The 27,598-nt window shown below is 39.6% G+C and overlaps 4 protein-coding genes across 15 annotated transcripts in view; 1 reads left to right on the top strand and 3 right to left on the bottom strand.

Moving 5' to 3' along the window:
- Positions 1–2,698, bottom strand: part of cc2d1a (coiled-coil and C2 domain containing 1A) — a 16,715-nt gene extending 14,017 nt beyond the window's left edge. Inside the window, exons 1-7 of one of the 3 annotated variants that reach the window (XM_082537023.1) lie at positions 2,466–2,698; positions 2,120–2,189; positions 1,897–2,023; positions 1,648–1,751; positions 1,324–1,569; positions 869–1,184; positions 24–133 (exon numbers count right to left, since the gene is read on the bottom strand). In XM_082537023.1, the coding sequence (XP_082393149.1) occupies positions 24–133; positions 869–1,184; positions 1,324–1,569; positions 1,648–1,751; positions 1,897–2,023; positions 2,120–2,176 (960 nt within the window). In that variant the 5' untranslated portion in view covers positions 2,177–2,189; positions 2,466–2,698. Of the gene's footprint in view, positions 1–23; positions 134–868; positions 1,185–1,323; positions 1,570–1,647; positions 1,752–1,884; positions 2,024–2,119; positions 2,190–2,465 lie in introns of all 3 variants that reach the window. The other 2 variants (XM_082537022.1, XM_082537024.1) reach the window with 2 other exon arrangements.
- A 3,089-nt stretch (positions 2,699–5,787) lies between these two features.
- LOC309709206 (uncharacterized protein) lies at positions 5,788–11,590 on the top strand. Of its 9 annotated transcripts, none has more exons than XM_082537755.1 (8): positions 5,788–5,980; positions 6,308–6,347; positions 7,197–7,297; positions 7,384–8,135; positions 8,560–9,091; positions 9,926–10,065; positions 10,367–10,471; positions 11,398–11,590. In XM_082537755.1, exons 2-8 carry the CDS (start codon positions 6,314–6,316, stop codon positions 11,474–11,476), a joined length of 1,743 nt encoding a protein of 580 aa, XP_082393881.1. In that variant the 5' UTR covers positions 5,788–5,980; positions 6,308–6,313; the 3' UTR covers positions 11,477–11,590. The 9 variants fall into 9 exon arrangements, with proteins under 9 accessions (XP_082393881.1, XP_082393877.1, XP_082393882.1 ...); XM_082537751.1 differs by having other exon boundaries at positions 7,194–7,297; positions 11,398–11,589; XM_082537756.1 differs by lacking the exon at positions 5,788–5,980 and adding an exon at positions 5,987–6,103 and having other exon boundaries at positions 7,194–7,297; positions 8,569–9,091.
- Positions 11,591–11,776: 186 nt separating this feature from the next.
- Positions 11,777–13,325, bottom strand: nanos3 (nanos homolog 3). The gene has a single exon (XM_082537759.1). It carries the CDS (start codon positions 13,112–13,114, stop codon positions 12,458–12,460), a length of 657 nt encoding a protein of 218 aa, XP_082393885.1. The 5' UTR covers positions 13,115–13,325; the 3' UTR covers positions 11,777–12,457.
- Positions 13,326–14,201: 876 nt separating this feature from the next.
- Positions 14,202–19,785, bottom strand: LOC309709207 (afadin- and alpha-actinin-binding protein). 2 transcript variants are annotated; one of them, XM_082537757.1, is made up of 12 exons: positions 17,060–19,785; positions 16,823–16,923; positions 16,680–16,748; positions 16,469–16,592; positions 16,306–16,384; positions 16,093–16,213; positions 15,586–15,730; positions 15,371–15,474; positions 15,123–15,284; positions 14,804–14,918; positions 14,560–14,728; positions 14,202–14,369 (listed from the first exon to the last, which is right to left on the bottom strand). In XM_082537757.1, exons 1-12 carry the CDS (start codon positions 17,106–17,108, stop codon positions 14,273–14,275), a joined length of 1,335 nt encoding a protein of 444 aa, XP_082393883.1. In that variant the 5' UTR covers positions 17,109–19,785; the 3' UTR covers positions 14,202–14,272. The 2 variants fall into 2 exon arrangements, with proteins under 2 accessions (XP_082393883.1, XP_082393884.1); XM_082537758.1 differs by having other exon boundaries at positions 14,560–14,719.
- Between the last annotated feature and the right edge of the window lie 7,813 nt (positions 19,786–27,598).

Raw genomic sequence — 27,598 nt, 5'->3', positions numbered from 1 at the left:
CTGGCTGACATCAGCTGTGTTACCTTGGCAGTGAGGTAGTGCTGTTTGGCCTGGTCAATGTTGCCGCTCTGTTTGGCGTGTATGGCAGCCATCTTATAATCCCTCTGTCTGGTCAACACTGCCTGTTTCGCCTCTGCGTGAAGAAGACATAGTCATGTGAGGGCGAGCATTACAGTAACATTTAGTTAGCAGACACGCTACTTGTCAGAGCAGCATAAATTATAATGTATGTTGTCAGTTAAGCGTCCATCGATCTCTTTAACCGCTTATCAAAATAAGGGTCATGGAAGAGCTAAAACCTATCCCAGCTGCTACAGGACTGAGAGGTAGAGTGGTGCACTCACAGGGCTAACTCGAAGAGATAGACAACACACTGTCATCCACACCTACAGCCAGTTTAGAGTCACTCATTAACTAAGCATGTACTGTATGTCTGACGGTGTTAGCAAGGAGACAAAAGCATTCATGCAAACTGCGCGCAGAAAAGCCACTGACCAGGGGATCTGAACCAAGAACCGTTTTGCTGTGAGATCACATTGTGAGGCATTTATTAAAAAGGTGTCGTCGATAACAGAAGCTAGAGAAAATGTACTGTCTGATCAGAAGTGAAAAAAATCCCACATGTATTTTAATCTTAATAAAGGAAAGAAAGCTTCTCTCAAACTGAAACAGAAGTAAAGATCTGCAGAAGGAAAGAAAAACAACGCAAATTAATCTTTTATGCAATGTTGTTTAGTGCAGTTATTTAAATGACCAAATATTATTCAATTCTTTTGAGTACGATGCTAATCTGATTAACTTGCACTATGACCGTGTATTTACTTTTATACTCTTCTAATAAACAGTATAATTCACATAATGTGTTTACCTGAGTGATGAGCATTAGGCTGGCTGGGTGTGAGGGGAGAGATGGCAGGTGTTTCCGGAGTCATGGCAGCAGCTTGCTTTTGGGGAGGGATCAAACGCGTTGGCTTAGTGTTCAGAGGTGTCGGGTCAGCTTCCCTCAGAGGTTTCTGATTGGTGGGAGGGGGAGGGACCAGCACAGGCTTGGGCACCTCTCGTTCTTTAACCACTTCAGGCTGGGCTGGGGAATCCGACTTTCCGCCGAGAGCAACAGGTGGAGGCATCTCTTCTTCATTGACTGGTTTTCCTTTCTTGGCAGATGTTAGCATGGACTGTAGAGTCTAAGGTGGAAGAAAAAAACCCATAAACATAAAGCTTGATCTGAGCAGTAAATGAAAACTTGAAGACTCTAAATAAAGACAAAAGTATGTACACAAGACTTCACATCCTATAAGATGCGTTTCTGCCTATTTGCTTTACCTTCAGCCCGCGTTCATATCTTCGAACTTTGCTAGTCTCGCCTGCAGCCTTGGCGTTGGAAATGGCAGTCTGATACATTTCAATACGCTCGAGGAGCCGTGACTCCAACCCAGTTGCACCACTGGGAGCAGCAGGAGGTGAGGGGTGTGAGGCGACACTAGTTTTAGGAGCTGTTGGTGTAGCGGCAGGTGGAGTTGGAGCAGGAGTATGCTCCTCATCATCCTCCAAAACATCATTCAGTTCTGCCTATGTGCAGAAAGGAAAATGTCAGTTAACTGTTTAGTCCCTGAAACGCTTACGTTTGTGTCTGTTTGTGTCCATTACCAACAGATCTTCATCATCCAAATCATCGTCCCCCATGTCGTCATCATCTATATCTTTCATACACAGAGCTGCCATTCGCTCAATTTCAGCCATGGGAACAGGAGCTGAACAGAAGAGGCAAACATATGAACATAATGTCAACTGCTCTTTGTGATATAAGGAAAAGGTCAGTTTAAACATTAGCACATGAATGAGAAAGAAAGAAGGCTTAATGTGCCAGAAGTGTGTCATCCTCACCTCTCCCATCACCTTTCTTCCCTTGTGCTCTTCCTTCCTTCCTTCCTCCCACCAGATTGAGCAACTCTGCCTCCAGCTCATCATCATTTCCCTCATCATCCATGCCGCCATCCGGAGACAGGTCAAGGAGCAGCCCCATCTGTGACACAGACAGACAGATAGGAGAAACGGCTTCAGAGTCCTGCCTGCTTGCCACACGTAAAGTTTACAGTTATCAGACAGGGAGGGTAATTACCTGTTTGGCTCGGGCCGCCCCTTGACCCCGAGGAGGTGGGTTGCGACTGCGACTCATTGACTTTTAATACCTAAAAGTGAACGCACAAACAGGATGACAGTAAATTACCCCAAAAGGGAAACCAATAGATATAGAATAAAGTTAAAACAAGTACAACTCTGACTCCTTGGAGTAAAATATACATAAATAATGATTACTTAGTACACCTGAGTCGGTACACTTCACTATCAGCCTCAAGGGCAATGTGGCGTAATAAATCAAACAACTTCTATGATCTAATATGCAGTTAGCTTCTATATTTATGTCAGCTAATAGCTAGACCCACAGCTTCACACGGGCTGTTTACCTGCTTAGATTAACGGAGTTAAACGTTAGCGTTACAGCCACACGGGTCGACGGTTAAAATCGGATCCAAATGAGGAACAGCAGACCAGATCTACCGTGACAGATATATTTCTGCCTTCTTTTCGAGTTCCCAAAACAAGATTCGCAGACAGTGGAATTTACTTCCTATATTGCGTCTCCAATAGCAACGAGCATTGCACTTTACGGCTAGACCAGAGCCGTTGAATGGAGAGTCACGTCTCACGTGATTCATGCAGGGCAAATCGATCCCGGAAGTGCTTAGGGAGTGTGATTGCAGAGCGAAAAAGTGTTTTTGTGTTTGTTGTTGTTGTTTTTTGTAATTAGGCATCAAGAAATGCATCATTATGTAATAGTGTGTATACCTCGATGAGGTACATCCATTAACATCTTTGTATATTTATTTATAACTCAAATATTCTAGGATTCATTTGAACTGGAAGCCTTATTTGCTTACTCAACATATTTTAAAACTGTTGAATTGTTGTTCATGTGTTGTTTAACAGCATGCTAATCAGAAAGAGTCTAAACCAAATATATTACTATATGTTGATGGAACAAAATAAATATTTAAAAGTTAATTATTTCCTACCTGCCACGTTTTCTTCATTGTCCTTTCAGAATTTATCATAAATTTATGTTATTTAAGAAAAGGTTATGAAGGATGACATTATAACAATTCACTGCACTAGCATGAGCGTTAGTCTGCTTTCTTTGTAAATACATAGCACACTTGATAATAATAATAATAATATACTGCTATTTGTTCTTTTGCATGACATAGGCAGAAACCTTTCTGTTGTGTATGTAAAAACAATCTGCTACTAAATTAGAACATCAATACTGGGAAGGTTACATTAAAACAAGTTACTGTGTATCATGTATCCCTGTATACATCCTTGTGCTGCTCACTCAGAGATCAGATTATAAATTACATCTACAGTCATCCCAGTGGCATCCTACTATCTTTCTTATTGCTGCTTACAAGTATTTCTTTTTTCAAGCTAATGTTTAAAAGTGAATATGTGATTATTTATGTATGTATTTTGGTAATAACTCTTAATTCTTATCATTGTAGTTTTTATGGCTATATTTGGATAGCTTTATCTAACTTGTTATCTTTATGTACGTCAGAGCTGATTCACTGATGGAGGAGTTTTGTGGAACAAGAGCAGAGTAACACCAGCAGCAAACTGTCTACCACAGATAGAGATGAGTCACTTTAACCTGAGAAATTAGATAGGGAGAAAACATAGCATCAAAGAACCACTGATATTATTGTAATGGTCCTCTAACCTCAAAGTGCCTATCAACAGCCAAAATGGGAAGCATATGAGCCAATCAGAGAAGAGCTTTCGGACAGTTTGAGCTGCGTGTTGGTATACATGTACTCAATATTGTTTCTCTTGCATCCATGAGGGGAATTAGCATGATGTTTGCTCAACACTTTGTGGGAGGAGCTAGATGTTAACCACGTTGATGCTCTGGCTAAAACCGTAAATGAAGCCGTAAATGATATTTCAAATTATTATTTGCATCAGGACATCTTGTTATTTTTAATTAGAAAGTATTATTAAAGTTAATGAAATGTTACAACTGAAAAAAAAATAGGAAATATTTCAAATCAAATATGTTCTCAGATTGTTGTTACTCTGTCCATCTCTTTTTGCTCAATAGAACCAGACATGCAACATCCCCGACAAACATCCTGATGAGAGTGGGGTGGATTTTACTCAAGGACAGCTGGATCAGCTCAGCTCAGCTGAAGATAAACCACACGTCTGTGACCAGCGTTGGAAGCTTCAGTCATTTATGCAATTTTAATATTCATCTGTATAGCCTGAGTGAAGAAAAACACGACTCTTGTGATGAGTGTGAAAAGAGTTTTACCCAGTCAACAAATCTGAAGACACGGCATACCCACACAAGAGAGAAACCATGCATCTGTCAGTGTGGGAGGCTTTCAGTGACCCATTAAATTTATGACATAATAAGAATTCCTATCAACGTTGTCCCCGAAGCTACATCAGCATTTCCACAAGGACCACAATCTGAAAATTTCAGAAGCATATATGAAGTCTATGAAGCAATAAAAAGCACTTTGTAAGAATGCTCAGTAGTTCTGATTCACTTTTTCTAATGATAGCATTAAACTCAGGTGGAGTTATGGATTTAAAAAAGAAAAATAACTACTACTCTGTGGGATGCTGGGATGCCACCTGGATAGATTTTTACTATCTTTGAGTTTTTGGTGCTGAGGAGTGAGAGCAGGGGTGAGGCATGCCCCTCACAAAATGGTATGGTCACATCAGTGGAGCTGTGGGCAGAAACTACGGGAGGATAAGCAGGTTCTGATCTTATTTTACTCTTATTTTACTCTCATAAGTACATCACTGACAATATAGTAATATTAAATGAATATTAAATTAAGCAGTACTTCCAAAAAAAAGGGAAAAAAAGTTTACTCCCTACTTTACTTGTACAGTTTCATCACCTGTGAGCCCAACATCAAAAGAGTTTTTTGCTCCTTCATCTAGAGATATTAAACTTTTATGTCAAATCTACTGAGTAGTTCTTAGTAGTATATATTATTAAATGTTATCTTCAAGCACAAACTAGTAACTGTTTTGTTCATCTATGTTTTTGCCACCATCTATTGGTCAATTAGATTTCCTGCAAACCAATTCATATTTTAGAGAAAATCACATATAAGCATTGGTTTAATGTTCAGATGATCAGATTTATTTTGAAATTAGTAGCCAAATCAGGTGGGTGATTTAGAATTTTCAGTCAGGTGCATATTTTTGGATATTGGAAAAAATTTGGAATACCCGGAGAAAAATCCAAAAGAACATAGAGAGAATATTCAAACTCCTCACGGGAAGAAAGAGGATATTAAGAGTGCAGCAGATTGATAAACAAAAGAGCAGGAAAGGTGAAGAAGAGGTGAGCTTCCAAAATACAAGACAGACGTGAGAGTTAAAAAACAGTAAAAGGGACCATTATGGCACAATGGAAGTAGAAGGCCAGTACTGGTCTTTGTCTCAGAGCTTCTACTTTAAACTGACTTTAAAAACTGAACTAAACATTTTTACTTTTTTTCTTAAGGTTTTACTTCTGTTGCTTAAAAAAATAATTGTGAGACTTTAAGCTTTAGGAAGAAAGTGTTTGACATTTAGTATTCAGTTTACTATAAAATGTATAAATTAAATTTTAAAAGGTGCTATTATTGTGCTGTTATCTGTTAGATTGAAAGTCCAGTGTTTTAAGATTCTGGGAACACCACTGCTAACAAAAGCCCTTTACTTCAGGCCTTATTTGAATCCAGATGGATAAGTTATATTAAAAAAATACTTCAATGCAACTTTTGTGAAATGGGGAAAGTGCCACGAAACGTTTTTGTACCAGGCTGGAAACATCTGCGTGTCTTTGAGAACTGAGTTGCTTTTGAAATCAGCTTCAAGTGTTGACGAAACACGTCCATCACTGACGTAAAACGTAAGCACACGGTCCGTGCATCTGGTGGGTGGATGTATGTCCCCGTGGGAAGAAAAAGTCAGCTGAAAAAAGTCGTCACTTTGTCACAGGAGTTATTTAATCCCCATATTTTTATTACTTAATGTAAGCAGACACATTTAATCGGTGCTCCGATTATCTGTACGTTTTCTCATTGAGTAAGCAAAGTTTACGTTTGTTAGCTAGCTAATACATTTGTTTCGAGAAAAATGTCTTTAACAGTTAGCTGACTCTTTTGCATAACCTTAAGTTAGCTGGCTTATCAGCTGATATATCTTTGATATTTTCACGTCTTTATCTTTCTCGTAGGAGGAGATGGCGAAAGGCAAAACGAAGATCAAGAGCAGTGGTAACAGGAGATGCTACTGACACAGATATTTGCTAATTTAGCCGCCGAATATAAATAATTATAAGATTAATTATGGTTTAAAATAAGTTGATTTTGAAAAAAGTTACGAATTTGATTTCAGTCCATTTAAAGGAGTGTGTTGTGTTGTGCTGTGTCCTGTGACTCCTGTCTTGTGCCAGAGAGTGATTACCAGTATTTAAACTGTTGTAAATGACTTGTTGGCCTATAATCTACCAAACATATCTCAACATATCTCTGATGAATGATAAAAAAAAGTCATTTTTGTCCAGAAAGAACATTTCTGCCACAAAGTAGCAATCAGTTTTTGGCAAAGTGACTTTTATATTTATATTTTATATATATACTTTATTTATTATTATTTATAGACAAAACTCTCATTGACATTAATTTTTTTTTCAAGAGATTCTGGCTAAGAGGGAAGCAGGAAATATAACATCATCTATAATGATATTTTATGTGGAGTAAAAGGACTGGATCGATTATTACTGATTAGGTACAATAATGCAGAGTCACAAAACAACAAGCCATTTCTTTGGATAACTATTTTGTAACTCCTGTTACAGAAGGCTAACACAAGATAAATAGTAATAAAGGAAAAACATTTTGGAATAATCCTACTAATAATACATAAATATATATAAGGTATTATATAGTAATTTTACTTGTCTGGCCTACTTGAGATTAAACTTGCTGTACGTGACTTAAGAACTAAAAAGGGTTTGACTCTCCTCTTTGACATAGCACCAACTAAATGTTAATGGTGAGTATATGTAGTGATTCTTCTCCACAGTATTTGATTAATTGAACGGATTGCTTTGTTTTAAGAAGACTTAGCTCCACCCCAGGCTCGGTCACTCAGGTCTAGAAAGAGGGAATGTCCAAGTGATGACATTTCTCTAACCGATGATGTTCAGGCTCCACATCAACAGGTACTTTAGGTGATTGAAACAGAACCTACATTCACATATCATTAAGACAAGCTGCTTGATTCTCTTTGTCTTTTCTTTAACTTCAGGATGCTGAAGAGTATAACTCAGCAGTAGTTTCCACACCACCACAGTGTCCTCAGTCTCTTGCTCAGGAATGTGCTAAGACTACAAATCAGCAGGAAGCAGATCAAGCCTGTGCCACAAAACAGGAAGAAGATGCAGGCTGCTTTACAAATGTGGAACTTCAAGAGCAAGATGCTAACAATCCCAAAAATGATTCTCAGCTGGAAGACCTTCAAGTACTTTCTGAAAATTTCACCAACAAGAGTGGAACAAATGAGGAGGAAATGGATTTAGATGAATGTAACAGATCATTGTATGACACACGCACAGATCAGCTCAAGGTCTTCTTGCCTATCACCAAAGAACATGTCCAGTCCTGCCCGGTTGCTTTGAATGGAAAGGAGAACTCTGATGTGGAGAGCAATCAACACACTGGCCCAGAAGAACCTACCAACGTGTGCTTGGGTGATGTCACAAAGGGGTCGGTAGCAGGATTGCCAGCCAAGAAAAAGCGAAGGATGGGCATGTGTGGCCTGACAGAGAAGGAGCGGAGTCATTTTTTAATGACACAAAAGCGTGAAAACGGGCAAAACAGAGAGGGTAAAGTGGAGAAACCTATTTGCGAGAACACAGCTGAACCTGTGACTGTGGAAGAAAACACATCTTCACTCCCGTTACCATCCTCACCTCCATCCATCCCAGCAGACGGGCAGAACGGGGAGCCGAGAGAGGAAGAGATAAAGCTTCAGCCTAGTCACTGTAAAGGAGATGAAAGGTAAGTGTAATATTACATTTATTACATTTATTACATTTTTCAGAGTTTTACACTGTTTTAGCAACCAGCAGTGTTGGAAAGGAACATTAACACAACTACTGTTACATTAGTTATATTTTACCTAAAAGAGGTTTCACGTAACAGTTTTGCTCATTTAAAATTTAAACACCATGAACTTCAGTTAATGATTAGTTTTAAATACCTTAATTATCAAAATGGAGTTCAGTTTAGACAGTTTTATTTTCCAGAATTGAAAATCACAGGACAAAGAGAAAAATTAAGATTGCAAAGTGCTGTTTTCATTGCGAGTCAAGATGTTAAATAACCGTTTCAGAAGAGGTTTATAAAAATTCAAATGACTTTTTAAAACTGACTTGTATATGTAAAATACAAGAGATACTAATTTGTCATTTCTTTCTTTGAGAACACACAGAGCAGAAAGTGAAGCCTGTGCTGCTGTCAGTCCTTCAGATGGCTCCACCGCTGGTTTCGATTCCGGCTGCTCAGAGGGAAAAGGTAGTGAGCGTGAAGATGGCATAGTTACTGATTCAGAGCAAGCCGGTGACTTAGATCACATTGCAGAAAAAGAAGCAGGGGAGGATTTGGGCAGCCAAAAACTCCAAGAACTCAAAGTTTGTACCAATGAAATTATGGCTGAAGTACCTAAAAATCAAGAGGAAGCTGGCTTAGCAGAAGCAAACTGCAGCTCTGCCATGTCTTTCTGCACAAGTCAAGATGAGAAGACTGTCCACCTGCAGGCTCTCCTTCTGCAGGTGGACAGTGTTACTGGAACAAGAGATGAGAAGGAGGAAGAGATCAGCGGGAATGTGTTCAGTGGTGATGGAGCTGATAAAAATGTCTCCTGTTCACACACCCAAATGGGAGGATTAAACTGTGGCTCTGTGGAAATCTGTGAGAGCGCAGCTACACCCAGTGTCTCAGAGAGGAAAGACAGTGTAAGTAGTGGCGCTAAAACCTAAAACGGAGGGAAGGAACAGACTGTTATGCAACAGAGTATTATTTTGAGAATAATGTCAAAATGTGGCGATTACAGTTGTTGTTTCAAGTCAAACAACTTCCACAGCTCGTATAAGCTCTACAAAATGCCCTGTGTAGATGAGCTAGGGAAACAGCTTGATCAGCTGCCATTGTTTCCCCTCTGTACTGCATGAGGGCGTAGCCATCCATATCGATATACTGTCCATTGCCAGCTATTTAATTTTGCAAGTATGATTTCACTAACTCATCAGCACAAACCATTTTTTAGAGGTTGTAGCAGCCGTGGCACGTCTATGACCTGAAACAACAATTTTAATCTCCACATTTCAACTTTATTCTTCTTCTATTTTAAGGACTAAAGGACTAAATCTTTCTTCTTATTTTGCCCTTTTGTTCCCCTTAATGATTCATTAATGTAGTTTATAATGTCATCACAGTCTTTCACACTTATGCACCACCAGTAAACGCACTGGGCATTAGTGCTGAAACTCTTAATCAGTTATTGATTAAACTGTCTGTAAAATTATAAGTCATTTATGTTAAAAATATCAAGAACAAATGTTTCAATCTTGTGTGTTTCTAGTATATTTATCTGTGTTGATTTACAGTCAGTTTTCCTTATGTTCTCTTTACTTGTGATGTTAATTTGACAAATTAATTATTTTAATATTTAAAAAACTAAACTATGAAATTAATTAACTGAAAATAAGCCCAACATAAAATAGCTACTTAATTAATATCATGTGGAAAGAGCATTTATTGTTTTTGTTTCTTTGTGTTTATAAATACAGTGTGATCCTGATGAACCTGCTGCTGGTCCGTCAGCTGTTCACGCTGATCGCTCGCAGACACTCTCACTCACTGCTGACTCGTTTGGATCTGGGTGCTTAGATTATGTGTCGGACTCCCAGCTGAACACCATCGTTCTGATGTAAGAAATAAGCGAGGAAATACCAGTATATCCGCTGATACACAAAAGACTGCACACACGAGCAGTCGGATGCTTCAGATGTACAAGTCTCTGTATGTGTATCTTTCAACTCTACTGTGCTAATTTTACTCAATATTCAAGAAACTGTTTTAAAAAAATAGTCTCAAATATAAAAAAAAGACATTTTTAAGAGACAATGCTGTCTTAAAAGTTAAAAATGTACTTTGGTCATCTTATGAAATTAACAGACAAGCTTTAACACCTCTATTTTTAAATTATTCCGATGTTTGTGTTTCTGTAGTGAGGATGAGGCGATGCAGAAAGAGGAAGACCCTGATTCCTCAGACTGTGATGAAGATGGTACAGACCTAATCTGCGGACTTATCAGAGAACTCTCCTCTCTAAAGTTAGTACATGCCATTCTTCTTTCAGCTACCAGCGTCTTAGCGTCTCTTCCTATAGGTAACCTTTTGACTTTCACTACCATTAGTCAGTTTAATTGTTTTTATACTCGCCTCCCTGCTGTGATTGGTTGGGGGTAAAGCATGTGTGGTCAACTCTGCCAGCTGTAGATCTCGTCTGGTCAAAGATGAGCAAGCGAAAGTATGTAGATGTGAGAGAGACCGACATTTAAGTGGCAAATTTGCTTGAATAATCCTGCAGCACCTTTAAAGTCCATGACATTTATCTGTTATTACACACCTCTCCCATTCTTTAAACCAGTCACTTAAAAGGCAGTTCTTGCTCTAATTTCTAACTCCAAAATTTCACTAGAGCAACTTTGTAGGTTGCACATGTCCAAAAAAAATGAATGTTTTATCTCCCTTTCTCTTCCAAGCAAGGCAGTTTTCTTCTGATTGGGTGCCCCACACAAAAAAAAGCCACAGTTGTGTGCCTGAGATGACCAAAGTAGGGCCATCTACTCTCACTGACATTACACAGAGCCAAGATCAGAAAAACAGTAAACCCTGTTGTGCATCGTCGACATGCACAGCGGGTTGAGGATGGTAAAACAGAATCGCTGACAAAATTAAATATAATAGTGGCTTCTCTCAGCTTCCCAGTAGATGCACCTATGGTACAAATTTGAAGATCGTTGGTGATTTGCAGAGAAGTTGACCTCTGACCTTAAGGTCAAAGTCATTTGGATTTGAACTTGTCTGAGATTTTTTACTAGATGCTTCTCTGGGATTTATCTTAAAGTTCTACATCGCCTCATTCTTGAGTTCACAAGCTTAGGTGTCCATGACGCTTGTAGCCCACCCGGCAGGTTGACGGATACAGAGTTAAATTGTCATGAATGAAAAATAATGTCCTCCATCTTTCTTCTAGTCGGAGAGTCATGGCTGCTCATCGAGAGCTGGAGAGTCTGCGCCGTAGCAGTAAAAGTTCAAGGAGCTCAACTCGTTAAGAGAGTTGTTTCAGGTTTCTTCAGTCCTTATTTTACTGCTGCCCCAGTGGTTCACTGGTAAAGAACATGTTTTAAAGTGTTTACTGTTCTGGAGTTAACTGCAGCTCAGTTTTGTTTTGCTTTTTTAGTTTAATGACTCATTCCACTTCTTCCCAAATAAAGATGGATGTTTATTACATGCGTCTTGTCATTGGTGATTTAGTCACATTAATTTGAACATGGCTCATTTAAAATGTCAAAAATAATAAAAAAATAAAAAATAAAAATTCAAAATTGAAAAATGACAACATAGAATGCAAATAAACTTAACCAATTTAGTTATTTATAACTTTTTAGCACACAAGAATATCCACAGAGAAATTTTCAGACTTTTTCCACAAAGGCAGAAGAGTTACAACGGCGTTAACATTTTTAGAAAAGCCACAATTACAGTTTTCAAAATAAAATAATCTATCCTCAAGAACAGAGGCCTACTTGCACACAGAAACAAGAACAAGTCACTCATTTTTAAAAAATTTAAAATGCTGACATGGTCACATAATGCTTTACCTGTTTTAGTAGAGTTATTAATGATGACTGCATCTCTTATAATGTTTGACAGTGTTATAATCCTTCAATGCATGGACAGGAAATATGAAACGATATCAGCTGGCCACGTTTTAAAAGTATGTAAAAGAAACATACAGTAATTTTTTGAAACATGTCTCCTCCCAAACATAAAATCTGGCAGTCGTTCTTGAAAGTGCCTCTCAAATCCAAACACCAAACAGCTGAGGTATTTTAGGCTGGCAGGACCAGCTGCAAAGAAACTCTAATCAGCTACACAGCAAACGAACCAAAGCATGCAAATGAAAAGCACACAAAAGCAAAACCACACTAGAGCTAAAATAAATACACAAATAGAAAAAATAAAGTCACACTAAACGAAACGAGGGTCCTGCCTTCTGTGTAGTGTCTTATTGTCCCTTGCCACCTGCTGGTTCAGCGTCTGGACTTGGCGTACACGGAGCTGTATGCGCTGTCCACTTTGGGGCAGAAGCGCTTGGTGTGAGCCTTGGCCCCCGTGGCTCCACACAGAGGACACACGTACTGGCGCAGATAGGGACACAAAACATCTCCTTCTTGGTTCTTCAGCCAATGGGATCCGTAGACCAGCTCAGACTCTCCGTTGTGTTTACAAAAGCTGCAGAACATGCGCTCAGGAGTGGGTAAGACTGCCTCAGGTGTTTTGAAACGACTCGTCTTCTTTCGATTTTTTGGCCCCCGGGAGCCCGGCGGGTTTTGCATCACTTTCACATCAATTGCGTTTGGTGCATACGCCACACCATCCACTGGATCCGTGCGAGCAGGGGAACGCATTAGTGCACATTCGCGGGAGCAGGGATCCGGCGCGCTCTCTGCTCCGAGGCCACCTTGTGCGTTATTGCGCACAGATACCATAGCTTGACTCATGTCGTCACACTCCGTGTGATGAGCTTTGGACACAGGCTGGGAGGACTCGGAGACGGTGCTGCGACCCAGGATATCTCGAATTGTATCACACAGTCCCATGTAGTCTCGCCAGGGCTGGAAACTTTTGCTGTCGGACTCCATGACGCGTGGCAGGTGATGAAGGAATCCCCAAACCATTCCGTTCATTCTAGCTCCAGTCCGGCGATGTTTTCGGCCCCTTCGGGAAGATGACCCAGTTTTTTTACTTGAAACAAACACCAGCAGACAAAACAGCTCGCGTTGCGCACAGAATTTACGAGTAGTAATTGAGCACAAGGTGTGACCTCACCAACAGCGCAGCAGCCAGTCACGTGAGCACGTGCCCAACGCGTGCGGCCAATTAAAATGAATTTCCTCCAAATGTTTGCGCAGCCCTTGTCGAGGGTTAATGGGTACATAGATTTCATTTTCTGTACGTAAACATATTCAACATGCTTCAATGTCAAATTATATATGTCAGTATACAAACTTTTTCATTATTGGAATAAACATTAAAATAAATAAATTCTATTTTATTTCGATAATGACTGAAAAGTCGAAGCGCCAGAAATACATAAATCATTCTATATATGTAGACACCTTCGTGCCCATCTTAGTCCAGTTGAACTACTATTCAGAAATTTTGGATTATACCCCCCCCCCAAAAAAAAGTTATGAATTTGCTGAGCTTCACTTGATTCAAATAAGTTAAACCAGTGATAAAGGCCAATGGCATCTTAAAGAACCTCATGGTATCACCCTTTAGTTATGCAGCTATAGTCTCAGACTGCTGTGAGACCTCCCATGATGAACTTTCCACCACTCCTTTTCACTCCCATTGTTAATATGCCACTATTGCATGCTAACTTATGTACTCTCTCCTGTTTGAATTTGGTCCCCTTTTGTCGTGCAAAGTCTCTATGCTCCTTTTACCCTTGTGTTGTCCTCGGGATTCCCATATACTTGTTTGCCATTCACCTACGGGTCGTTTTTGACCTGAGGACAACACAAGGGTTTAACAAGTCATAGCAGATGGCTGCCTGACCTGGTCCAGATCCTGGGTCGTCATCCTGTTAAAAGGGAGATCTTCCACTCTGCTGTTGCAAAGTGTTGTTCACAGCAGGGAATTACAGTTCACTAAATTCTTGAGGTTCTCTCTAAAATATAGTGCAAGTCTACTGACAACTTTAGATCACAGCAAACAGCACTGCATCCACATGAAAAAAAAAAAAGAAGAGAAACAAAAAACAGTGGAGATAAATAAAATTCAATATTTATTGTCAATTCTAAAAAGGGGAAATTGAGTTTCTGTTGAATAAAATTGCATTAAAATGACCAATCTAAATGTGGAGCATGGGGCGTGTGCCCAATCCTGTCTGCTCCAGCGTCCCATGTTTCCAAGTGCTGATCAACATCTCTGGATCTACACAATACAGAAACAAAATTTAAAATAAGCAGCACTTTCATAAAGTCAGGAGGAAAAGAGTTTGCAGTAAATACAGAAGTTGTATCTGTTTTCATGTCACAACCCCCCACCACCCAAAAAATACTTTGTTAAATAATTATTGCATGAAAGGAGTGCAGGAGAGAACTGAAGAGTCATATCAATCCACCTGCAGTTGTATGGTAGATTGAGGGAAGAGTAGAGCTCAGGAGTGCTGGGAGTTTGGACTCTGCCTCTTCCCTGATGTAATCCAGCAACGGCAGCGGTCCCTGACTCAGAGGTTGATGGAGTAAGGGGAAGACAGCCAGATATGTTTGTGGGTCCCAAACCTGACAGACCTGGAGTCAAACATGTGTGTGACTTCAAAGCATTTGACGTAAATTATTTAAACCTATTAAAACGACTTCACTCACTGAGAGCAGTGCTCTCTCTTCTGTTGTTGTTTGGCGCTCCTTTGTTAAACAGAGGTGAGTCACACAGATATTGCTGCTTGAGAAGAGAGGCTCTCTGTTGCTCAAAATCACAGCGCTGCAGACAAGACATTAAAACAAAGCAGAAAAACAAGTTGCATAAGAGAACCACTCGAAAATGTACAATCCTCCAGTGTGATGTGTCCTGATAAACTATTTTTTTTATTTTTTTTGACAAACCTTATTAGGGAACTATCAGAACTGACAGCAAATGACATTTATATAACCCTTTATAAATGAGTCTGCCTTATTTTCTTCAAACCTCACGGCTCAGTCGAATGGCGGCATCAGTGAACGACTGACGTTCCCTTTCAAAAGTCCTCCTCATATGATGGAACTCTGCCCAGCGCACCTGAAGACGTTCCCACTCTTCCAAAAAGTAGCTATCAGTAAGTTCGGAGGGGATGGGTGAAGCAAGGGTATCCTTCACAAAGAAATGAGGGGAAAAAAGTCTGAGACTAGCAAAAGTTTACAAGACAAAGAATGTTAACTCATATTAGAGGGCAATACCTGCAGCATTTGCTGCTGCAATCTGACAAGATGTTGACTCTCTTTCAGTTCAGCTTCCAGCTGAGCCAGAAGCTTTTCTTGGTCGGTACCAGCAGTAGTCTGACCTGCATGAACACTGTAATTCTTAAAAGTTTTCCAGTCAACACTCGATACAGTCTTCTTTGACCCAACAATATTTCACAGATTGTTTTAAAGTGTGTTTGAAAGAGGTTTACCTTCAAACATGATGCCCGGTAGTAGCCTCTGCACTTTCCTCCAACTCTGAACAACCCCGCCTGTCACATGTTCTCCAAGTGCTTCCTCAGCTTGATCCAACCTTTTATCTCCATCCTGGGCCATATCCATCGACTCTGACAGGGTCTTACATCAAAGTTTAGATCGATTTATTGAGATTGGGAAGAAGACTCTAATGTTAAAAATATTCAAAAGCTTTGAAAGTGTATTTATTATCTTGACATTATTTTAGTAGCTATTCCAGAACTTTAAACTTTACATGGTCTTCATCAGCAAATGTAATTTGTGGTTTAAGGCAGCAGATTTATGAATATATGATCAGTCACTATAAGGTTCATTAGTGTATCATTCCAAATGTTTGCAGCAGCAGGGATTGAAACTCTAAAAGGATCTTGTGGTGGGATTGAGTTTTCATTTGACTGTTTTTGGATCAGTTCATTCAACATAACTTATTCAGCATCTCTGGTGTTAGTTAAGCCTTTGCCCACCTGCTCCATGTCGACTCTGAGTGCATGAAGTAAAGTGGTGAGGCTGTGACGCAGCTTCATCGCCTCCCTGAGCTCTGCTTCTCTTCGCTCCAGCATCAGACGCAATGCTGCCTCTTCTCGTCTACAAGTTGGAGAGAGCAAGTCAAGATTAGGAAGAGCAATTTGATGAGAGTCCAAGGTCAGAAAATGCATGAAAATAACCAGCTAACGTACTTCGCAGTAGATCTGAATGATTTAATTGGCTGTTCTTTTTTGCCCCGGCTTCCAGGTGGAAAGTTTAGCACCTCTATGGCTGGATAGAAAAATATAACTGGTTGAAAGCTACAGGATGTGAGAAATATTTAAGAGGTAAGCAAACTGCTGGGGTTAATCTCACCTGGTCCTTTCTCTCCATGTCTGTCAGTCATCTGTGACAGTCGCTCCTTCAGTCTGTTGGTCTGCAGTTCTCGCCGTCGCAGCTCCGCTTCCTGCTGGTTACATTGGAGCTGCAGATGGCCGCACTGACAAGTGGAAAGATATAGTTTAGGAATTGGAAATGAATATGAAGGCATTCATTTAGAAAACCCTCACACATGCTTTCATCTTACTTTGACCCGCTCACATCTCAGCATGTCCTGAAGCCTGGCCACATGCTCATCCATCTCTTTTAGCTGCTCCTAGAGGGAAAGAGTTCACCTTGTCTCCTTAATCTGAAACACAAATCTGTGCTCTTAAATTTATTGTAACACACCCTCAGTGAGTCTCCTTGTTCCTCCCTATCAGCCCACCAGGAGGCGCTTTGGGGGTGCGCATTTAGAGGGTTGAGACTGGGATCCCTAAACAGATGAGAGTCTGCAGGAGAAACACAAAAAAGCAAGTAGGTGGAGATAAGGTGAAATATGAATACAAATATGTCTTCTTTTTTAAAAAAAAAATCTGTGGTCTGGTAGCTTAGATAATGTTCTTTCAAGTGAAAGGATGTCATTACCTGAGTACTCCTGTCTGTCGTCTTTTCTTTGCACAAACCTGGAAGCCATCTGGCTGCAGTATACGTATAATAGCAAAAGGTAGATGTTTTTACAATTCTAATTGATGTGCACAACATCTAGGAAACGCGGCTATATATAACTTTACAAAGGCTCTCACCTGAGCAGCAAAACCTCCTCAGGTGAGTCCAGCCTGTGTTCACAGGTGATGGCACTTTTGTTAATTATCACTGACAATGATGAATGAGGAGACTGCAGCTTTAGACTATTATTCAATCAAACTACTTATTATAAAAGAAATTCCACTACTACTTCTCAAATTGTTGCTGTGGAGATTGAACAGCACAAGATTCCTGGGGGTGCATGTGACCGACAACCTCCTCCAGTGTCAAAGCTCACCAGCACCTGCACTTCCTACAGAGGCTAAAAAAGACTCATCCCAACCCATCGGGCTTCACCACTTTCTACAGAGTCACCGCAGAGAGTGTTGCATTCGTCTGCAACATGAGAGTAGCAGTGTCTCAGAAAGAACGGCACTGACAAGATTATCGGGGTCTCACTGCCACCATCTGGGGATCTGGCAAAGGAACGCTGCCCTTCATGGGCAAAAAGGATCGTGACGGTCATCACTCACCCGGTCACTGGCCGTTTTCCCTCCTGCCTTCAGGCAAAAGGTATCGCAGTATAATGTGAATTTACCCAACTGCCATCAGACTGGTAAATTCATAATGTACATCATAAATGGATGTAGTACAATAACCTAAGCACGACTTAGCTTTTTCAGGTTTCTTATATAAATATAATGTTTTTTGACAGCTGCACTAGAGCATTTTTACATGGTCCCCTTTTTGTTTTTCTGTGTTCATAATTTCGTTCAGCAATGCATCTGTAACGTATCGACTGAATGCCAATAAAGAAATCCAGATGGGGTTTTTTCCCGTTTAATGTCAAATTAAAAGCAGTACCTCGAACAAGAGCAGCAGCGATAATTTGAGACGTCTTTGCAGTGTCACACTGCTGTAAGTCACAGTGTTCGTCATCTGTCCCGTGACTTTGAGCTTGGTGCTGTATTTTGTTTTCAAATGCATGAATAGAACAAATGCAGCACATTATCAACATTTATTTTATTGTTTTTTTTTTTGTTTTTGTTTTTTATGAAGACACTGCCGTTATCAGTATATTTTTCTTGATTTATAGAGGTGACACATGACATACTGATGCTGGTGAGATCCTGGAGATTTATGACATGTGGGCAGACACTTACTAGTGCACAAAAGTTTGTGTTAATGTAGAAACATGCCACTTGCATACAAGACAGATGGTCACTGGAACTGAGTCAGTGCATGCCTACCCTAAATATTCATTTAAAAATCATAAATGATTTCATATTCAGCTGTTCAGATGGCTTTAATATCAGATTAAAAAAGTGAAACCACGTTTCAAAATGACATCAAACTTTTGAGCATCACACTTGATGCAGTTCTCTGTTCCTCAGATGCACTTTACACAATATATGATCTGGAAAATGTTGATGTTTGCATATCCTTCAGTCTTTTCACTTTGACTATAAAACACCTGAGACTGAACCTTCTGACCTGCTAATGTGCGAGTCGTAAAATAAGTCAAAAAAGTGACACTTCATAATAATCATTTTCTTATGCTATCTGTGCAAAGGATTAACATTTCCTTAAAAAAAAAAACAAAAAAAAGCATAGCATACAGATTTTCAGTGTTCAAAAAAAAAAAAAAATTTTTTAATTTAGTTTCTTTTGAAGGCTTCCCACAAAAGCAACGTTTATAAAGATACAGACTAACAGCAGTGAAGGTTTTGGTTGATAGTAAAATGATTCCAGTGTGGAAAACAACTATTGCAACAAGTCATTGCAGTAGATTCATTAAATACAAACATTATCAGAAATATGTTTCTAATGTGATATACATTCAATTTCTGCCACTATCCAAATTGTGTAAGGCCATAATGTGTTTTTAAATTAAAGACAGGTACAGATACAGGCAGGTAAAAGCACGTCTAATGGGCTCTTACATACATACAGAAAACAGCGGGACAAAATGTTAATGAACAATCACATGCCCTAAAGCGAGAGGTTAAAAGTGTCGTAAATCAGATTATTAGAAACACCTTTTACATAATCACAAATACATGAGCAGTTTCTTTTGGCCACATATAGAGTTAGTCCTGTGTCTGTAGTGTTAATGTCTGTGCTTTGTAATGACACACTTGGCATGGATAACAACATGTTCCTATTGCTGAGCAGCACCTGCTTTAAATTAATGATTGATTGTACTTCCACGTGTTACGCAGAATACAAGAGGAAGTTACACTTGCACTGGCCGTTAAACATGGGCTGAATTTCACTGACTGGAAACAGACACTGTTCAGTCAGTAAATGGAGAGTGGACATGTTAAGTACTAGGTAAACCCAGAGCGGCTTAATCATTAGTCAAGTTAGTGTCAGGAACAACTTTTTTTTTTTTAAACATGTAGAGTTTAGACCTGCTTTTATGTAACAGATTGGAGTTATGAAGCCATTAGTTTGGCAAACAAGTGGAATAACTGCCCCCCATAATCCCTCCTCCCCTCTCCCAAAACCCCGACCCCTGTGTGCATCATCCCAAGAGGTGTTGCAGGTAGATCTACAGCGGCAACAACTAGAAGTGAAGAAAGCCTTCAAAGAACAGATCCAGAAATCCTCCGCGTCTCCTTCCGCTACACACAAAAAAAAACAGAAACATGGAAAAAAAGAGTTAAGCTGCAGGCCAAAATGACAAAAATCAGTAAATCAATAAAACACATCTGATGACATCTAATGCATGCTAAAACTCTGAGTTTGTGTTATGAAGGTGGTTCACTCGGTACCAAGGTACATCACCATGGTAACTTATGCTGCAGAATAAACCTGCTCCAGATGAGTGCATGTTTGAAATTTGAGATAAAAAAGGTATGAAATCACTGCCTACGGACCAACCAGTTCTACAGAGAACAGCTTCAGCATTCCTAGAATATCACTCAGACCTCCGTGTGTAGACAGTAGGAGGACCAAAAGTTGTTTTTTTTTTTTAAAATCATCATCTAAAGTCTTTTGTCTTTCTCTAATGAACATCAATAATAAATCCATACATACAATAAATATTCTTAGAACCATCTTTATTTCTCCCCCCCCCCCACTTGTTGGCTGCAAACAATTTGAAAAACTTTTCATTGTTCTAAAAGCCTTAATGCTCGCTCCTAAACCAGAGCACTGGTTTGTATGTTTTATTCTTTACTCTGGCTGCAGCTGAAAGGATGAACTAAAGCAACAACTATTATAATCTGTAAGATTCTCTTACCAAGTCTTAATACCACATTATGTGTAATGTTATATTGTTGCTTTATTTACACAGTCATCTTTTGTTTTATTGCCAACTTTCCTTTTTGACTTCAAATAGGCCAATCTTTATTAACAAAGTAGGTCTATTCTGGTCTTACTTACAAAAGTGCTTAAACAAATTACTAAACAAGTGGACACGCACTCAGCTGCTCTCAGTTTGTATTATGTGTGTAACCTTCATATTTTTCTAATATCACGGTTTTATCCTTGCAAAATCAGCCACTCTGCTGCTAAACAGACTTATTTGTGTTTGTTATCTTTTGTGTCAACACGCTCCATGTGACCTCTCAGCCTGACTGATGATGTTAGGGTAAATGAAGCCAGATAACAGAAAGATCACAGAGGAGAGCAATGACAACACCACTGTTGGTTTTTCTCGGAAACATTAAGGTCAGGAAAATTCCTAATTGTTTATATAGTCAACTCACATTCAGCTGTCAAACACATGCATATCTGACCAGGCCAGACAGCATTAGGGTTTTTGCTGTTTAGTGGAATACGTTTTAGCCCAAGCCAAAAGAAAAACACGAGTACTTGGATATAATATTTTGTTCTTACCAGTGTTTTGCTTAAAGCACATTTTTGTTTTTCAAAATGTTAGAAATAACACAAAAACACAAGTTTTTGTCAATTGCTTCCTTTTGTGTAACACAAAAGCACACACACTGTTGTAACACACAATAAAGCAAGCTTTAAGAAACAAATGAAGCAACACTTCAAGTACTGCATGCTATGTTTATCTCTTACCTGTTTTTTCTACTTTTTAATTTTAACTATTTTTAATAAAATATTCAAATATTATTTACTTATTCTTACTTAAAATATTATTTGACTATTGTACCTTTTACTTTTATTTTCTCTTTTTTCGACATTTTTAAAAGCAGATTTTATTTGTCTTTTATTAGTTTTATTATGTCTACGTGATTCTCTTATTTTGTAATTATGGGCAGTGTTGGGGAGTAACGGAATACATGTACCGCCGTTACGTATTTAAAATACAAAATATGAGTAACTGTATTCCGTTACAGTTACCATTTAAAAAGGTGGTATTCAGAATACAGTTACTTTGTTGAAATAAATGGATTACACTGCGGTACTTTCCTGTTTCATTTTGGCGTGGGTCAGGACTGTTTGGGTTTTGTTTGACAGCTACGTGCTGTTGTTCCAGGCAGCAGCGTTACGGTTGCCATGGTTACAGGGCGACGCTCTCTCTCTCTCTGCGACTGTGTGTTTCCTGGGTGAGAGAGCACCTTTTCGTTGTTGTTGTTGTTGTTGTGCTAAGCTAATAGGCAGAATGCTACAAGCATAGCTCTAAAGAATGTAGCATCATGGGCAGTGTCTGTGAGCGCGAGGAGGGAGAAAAAGGGGAGTGGAAAGGTACAAGTTGTCATCGAGGAAAAACGGGAGCTGGAAGCATGTAAATATAATAATAACCACTGCAGCCAAGAAGAGTGCCTGACGAGCCCAGTTGTAAGTAAGCTATTAAGACTCGACTGTACACAGTGTTCATGTTTTCCTCCGAAAACAATAAGTTCCGTTGGAGCAGTCTTTCAACGCCTCTCTCTGTGTCTCGCAAGAAAAGTTGACCCACACAACAAAGTAAAGCTATTTTTCGGCTACGAGCTGACACGGACCCCGCCGTATTAGTCTGAGGTCCCTTTACTACAGTTCGGAGTCGCGGACCTTCAGTAATAGTAATAAATCACACAGCAATAGTACATTCACGTTGTTGTAAAAAGCATGATAATATATTAAGTAATCCAAAGTATTCAGAATACGTTACTGTCATTGAGTAACGTAACGGAATACGTTACAGAATACATTTTGGGGCATGTATTCTGTAATGGAATACATTTTAAAAGTAACCTTCCCAACACTGATTATGGGTTTGTTTTTTTGTATTTTGTGTTTTCAGTTTTGTCACTGCTGGTTCTGCACATTTTTGAAGACTACATAGTCCATTTGCCTCCATTGAAAAGCACTTAACTTTGGTTTTAAATTTCATATTAAAATTAGTGACTTAATTAATTCACATATTTAACAGGGAACTACTCCACCTATGTTTTAAAGTTTTTAGGTTTAAAGTTAGAATTAGGTTTAGGTTTAAGAAGCTTGGAAGTGCAATAATATTACTGAATGCTTAATCATGCTTTGTGTAGATACCAAAAATAATTAAAAATAATGACAGTGTAACAGCATTGAGTGTGGGAGTAATGTTCTGGGTGGTTTGTACTGTAGCCTTACTGGAACAGGTAAATAAAATAGGGGCATCATTACAAGTATTATCAACACTTGGCCTTTTCCTGTGGTGAAAAGTAAAAGTATTTCATGTGCTCTTAGTAGCACATGCAGCTTGGCAATCTGATGTAATTTCCTGGAAAACTCCACCCAACCTTAACAGACAAGTGAAAACTCCAGTATAGCTGTACTGGGTTTATATTCTTAGTGCTGGAGAAACTGTGGGAAAAGCAATGCCGACATTGTCATTTGTGTAAAACATAAATAAGTTTGAGAAAATATGGTGGCAAATGATAACATTTCAGTAAAACAATGGTTCTATGGATGTTTTTTGGATGTTTGTAATAAAAATAAATGGGTCAGCACAATGGTGCAGCAGCTGGCGCCATCAATTCACAGCGAAAATATTTGGGGTTTTAATCCGTTGACCTGCTGGGGCTCTCCTGTATAGAGTCTACATGTTCTCTCTGTGCCTGCATTGGCTGGCTCCAGGCATGAACATCTTTGCATTAGTGCTGTGATAAACTGGTGACCTGTCCACAGCTACAATAGGCCCCACTCATGACCCTAAACAGAATAAATTTGTTAAGAAGACTGATGGATAGTATACACTTAAATGGATGTACTCACGTGTCGATAAAGAAATAAAACTGAACTTAATGTGTTTTTTGGTCCCATTTTTATTCTCTTTCCATTTGCTTCTGTAGGGTCAGATAATGTGTAAATATACTGTTAATTTCCACTGTTATGCTGATGACACACAACTATATGCAAATACAAAAATCTTTTGAAGGGCGAGGACGAGTAAAAAAAAGCCGCCCCGGCCTGTTTATAGTCTGTTTATATTCTAGCCTATTTGCCCCAAAGGCTGGGTGGAGCAACCCTAGTGTTTGTAGTAGTGCTCAACAGCATGATTTGAGATCCCTTCCCAGACGCCTTAACGCCCACTCACATCCTGGGCCATCTGATCTCAGGAATTCGCATGATAAGGTGGGGCCAGGTTTCACAATGAACTCACCCGAAACTCTGGCTGATTGGGACCCACACCCAGTTTCACACCTTGGCTCAGGCGATTAGAGGATCATCAGGGGGTCCTTTTGTCCCTCTCTGTGGGGGATACTCCCACTAGGTTTATATCTGGGACTCTCCACCATTTGACCTTAGAACTGAAGAAGCTTCTCGGATGAGAGGTGAAACGTCTTCAAGCAACTTAAAGAAGTCCAGACGCTTTTCTTTGCAAGCTCCTTTGACTACGATGACCTGGATGACTGAGAACCTTCACAGTCAACAGCATGATCAATTCACTTTTACCAACAATAGAAAAATTTGGACTGTGAAGCATATTTAGGGGCACGTGCGTATAATACGACCAGCCCAACTAGCCTCTTTTATCTCGACTAAAAGCCTGAAAACAATTACAATTGTAATTACAATCATAATTACAATGAAAACCCTCACAGCCTTAATCAACCCGCCTGATCTCCAGCCTTTCTTTTATTTAGAATAAATTAAAACTAGTCCAAATACATGCACACCATCAGGATGACTGACTACTTGCAGAAATCCCATACAGGCACAGGATAAACAGTGAGATGCCACTGTTTACTGTGGTATCTTTAAATTCATCAGATTTCTTGTAAACTTTGCTGCAGGCTGAAGGCAGCTAACCTCAGTAACTCCTAGCATGAAAAGCTAGAGTCCTTCATGTTTGTAATTAAAGCTTTAATTAAGTTAGTTTAAGCTTTAGTTAATATTTTTGTGTGTGTATGTAAACTAAAACTGTAAAATTAAAGCTGTTTTTGATAACATGGAAAAGAACAAACAGGGCTGTGGGAGAAAAAAGAAAAAAAAAAAAAAAAAAAAAAAAAAAAAGGTTTTCAATCACGTGCCCAAAGTTGCGACATTGGATGCCGCTAAGACTGGTCTCGATGACGTTAGATATTTGATGTCACAAAACTTTGGTTCAGTGATTCCAAATCTGAGGTCCTTTTGTTCATTTCCACAAACCTGACCTGTAGCTTGGAAAACAATCATGGAAACCGGTTCTCCTACATTGAGGACTCTGCTACCAATCTGGATGTGATGTTTGACTCAGAGCTTTGTTTAGACAGTCATGCCTTCTCCAACTAAGAGATATTACCAAAGTTAAAACTGTTTTAATCCCAAGCAGACCCTGAAAGTCATCCATACTTTCAACTCATCACATTTGGGCTTGTAAGTCACTCTGTGTGAGTCTCAGCCAAAAATCTCCAAATTCAAAGAGACAGAGTCACATCGCTCCCATCCACGTGACACCAAACTCACTGTCTGTAATTGTAGATTTGATTTTATATTTTCCCCAGTTACCTTTATAGTGTCTGTGGGCTAAATTAAGTTCACTGACCGGAAAGGTGCTCTAGCCTGTGAGCTTCAGGTCAAGCAGCGTAAAACAAACTTTGCATGAAGGCGACACATAGAAACACATTTATGCATTTTTGGAGTCACCAACTGAATCCATGCAAATTCCGGTGGCAATGTAATGCATGCAATTTGCGCTGCTGTGACTTTACCACACAGCTTCCTTGTGATGTTGTTGTAAAGGCTCTGAACCTTCCTCCAAAACAGATGTGTTAGCAAGATAGCTCGACATGTATAAAATGCATTCCTTGAGCAGAGGAGCGATGCACCGCTTGACAATTTTAAACTACAACTAATTTTATTTACATTTTTTTTTTTTTTTAATCAAATATCAGGAATGTACTTTAAGGTAACACTACATTATTTGATACCATCTACTTCAACTGTGTGTGACCCATATATGCATTAACCCCCTAAAAATGTCCATTATAAATGCCCCCCAAAATGCAGGGTTTTAACTGGGTCATAATGGATATTTTTCAGAATCAGAATCAAATTCTGATTCTGAAAAATGTCCATTATGACCCAGTTAAAACCCTGCATTTTTTTCCCGCCCTAGTTTAATTAAATATACAGTTTTATACCCCCACCAAATGAAACCTCCATGAAGGAGCAAGCAAGCCTACCTCAGAACAGGGAGCAGGACTTGGGGGGTCTGAAGGGATTATCACTGGAGGGGACGCCCATCAGGAGAGGATCCTTGGAGGCGTTTTGCATACAGAAGTTTTTCAGATCTGCGGCAGCCTGGGACACCTGCAGAGCCAGACACACGAGTGAGTGTGTGTGTGTGTTGGGTGGGGGATCATGAAAACAAAAACAGAGTATTTGTGATTCCTGCTACAACCCTTTGTACCTCCCACTCTCTCATTTACATGACTAACTGGCTCATTTTTTTTGCATAACATTTGCAAGGAACAGTTCCATACACGAACGGGTGTGTCTGCTGTGTATCTCTGACAGATTATACTCACAGTCTCCTTAAAATAATCAACCCAGGGAGGTTTAACTTTCAGAAATTCCATAAACGGGTCACTTCTCCTGACACTTTAGAGCGACTTTCTAAAACAAACTAATAAGCAGAAGAAACTTGTTCGCTTGTAGCTGCGATTTAAACTACCAGAAAGCAATCTGTGAGTCTTAAGTGTAACTTAGTGTGGACAACTTTGTTGAATCTACGGACACAGCGTCACTTCTACGGTCGGTCTCCGCCATTCAGCAGCAAGAACAGCTCAATCTTCCGTGTTTGTGTGTGAGTGTAGCAGGGGTTCGTTCGTACCTTGATCCTCCGGATACTGGCCTCGAACCGGAGCTGCTTCACGGCTCTCTGGGCGATAACTAAGTTGTTGTTGGCATTGTTGTTAGACATGGCGACGGCTGTCGGTAAAGACACGTTGAAGGCTGTTTCTTATAAACTGCCACCACCGAGCGAGAGGCAATTTATCCCTAACGGCTCCAAACTAAACCCGAGAGGGGAAACATCGTCCACTGGTCAGTGCCCCGCCCCCGCTGCGCCAATGAGGTACTGGATTGGACTCTAGACCCGTCAATCAAAAAGTAAACTCGGAGACACGCCCCTGAAAACATTAACCATTATTATTAGTTTCCTAGAGAGCAGATCTCGAGGGTATCCTGTGACCTTCAGCCACAACATTTATCACATCACTTAACGTCCACCACTGTGATAGCCATATCTACAATAAAATACGTGAAAATAAAATAAGTGAGGGTAAATGACTCACTGAACACAAATCTAGTGTTTTGTTGGAGACATCCAGTGTAGCAACAGCAGGGCGTAATTCAGGGATTTTTACTTTGGTGCCTACACAATAGCATGAAAGACGGACATAACTTCCAGATCTGAAAAGCCAAGCCAAGGTGAAAGTGTGCTAACCTTTGCCTTCTTTTTAATACCACCAGGTGGCGACTCATGTGGTTTCAGAAAGACTTGTATAGAAAACATGGGAAAATGGTCCAGGGCTCACTTAATCTGTGACCTCAGTAAACACTTTCCCAATGAGTTTATGAGCTTAATTGATACTTTCCAGTCATACTGAACTTAAAATTAAGTCTGTTTGAATTGCAAATGATGGTCACTCAAAAAGTCTGACAGGATTATACAAGATTGGCTCCCTGGGTGTGTATTTTCACAGTACTCACCCACACATCACTCATCATATCCACTTTCAAATCACTAAGTTGGAAGTGGCAAAAATGCTCACCTCGAGTGTTTGCAATAGGACCATACTATAGGATGGTCCTGTTGTGTAGGATAGGATAGAATAGGATCATACTAACAACTGGGTGACATCAAACTGGCTAGTAAGACTAGTTCAGCACTGTTAAAACAGTAAGCACAGTTCTAGTGTTAGTACTGTATCGGTATGAAGGTGATATCTCATGAACATTGTCACTGCATGAAAACTTGGTCTAGCTATTATCTGATAACTGTTTTGCATTGTAATCGAGGGCTAAAAATTGAGCCAACACGGAAATACCAAAAATTGTAGTTCCTGGAGT

Source organism: Aulonocara stuartgranti, assembly GCF_965226115.1.
Source record: "Aulonocara stuartgranti genome assembly, chromosome: 6".
NCBI lineage: Eukaryota > Metazoa > Chordata > Actinopteri > Cichliformes > Cichlidae > Aulonocara > Aulonocara stuartgranti.
This window is presented reverse-complemented; position numbering and strand designations above follow the sequence as displayed.

Bases quoted from the DNA above. Each gene is read 5' to 3' on its own strand.
- LOC309709206 (XM_082537751.1), top strand. From the start codon at position 6,314: ATGGCGAAAGGCAAAACGAAGATCAAGAGCAGTG. The intron at 9,092-9,925 runs GTAAGTAGTGGC...TTATAAATACAG, and splicing joins TCTCAGAGAGGAAAGACAGT to TGTGATCCTGATGAACCTGC. The intron at 10,472-11,397 runs GTTAGTACATGC...TCTTTCTTCTAG, and splicing joins AGAGAACTCTCCTCTCTAAA to TCGGAGAGTCATGGCTGCTC.
- nanos3 (XM_082537759.1), bottom strand. From the start codon at position 13,114: ATGAACGGAATGGTTTGGGGATTCCTTCATCACCTGCCACGCGTCATG.
- LOC309709207 (XM_082537757.1), bottom strand. From the start codon at position 17,108: ATGGCTTCCAGGTTTGTGCAAAGAAAAGACGACAGACAGGAGTACTCA. The intron at 15,285-15,370 runs GTATTGCCCTCT...TTCTTTGTGAAG, and splicing joins TGCAGCAGCAAATGCTGCAG to GATACCCTTGCTTCACCCAT. The intron at 14,729-14,803 runs GTGAGTGAAGTC...GTTTGACTCCAG, and splicing joins AAGAGAGAGCACTGCTCTCA to GTCTGTCAGGTTTGGGACCC.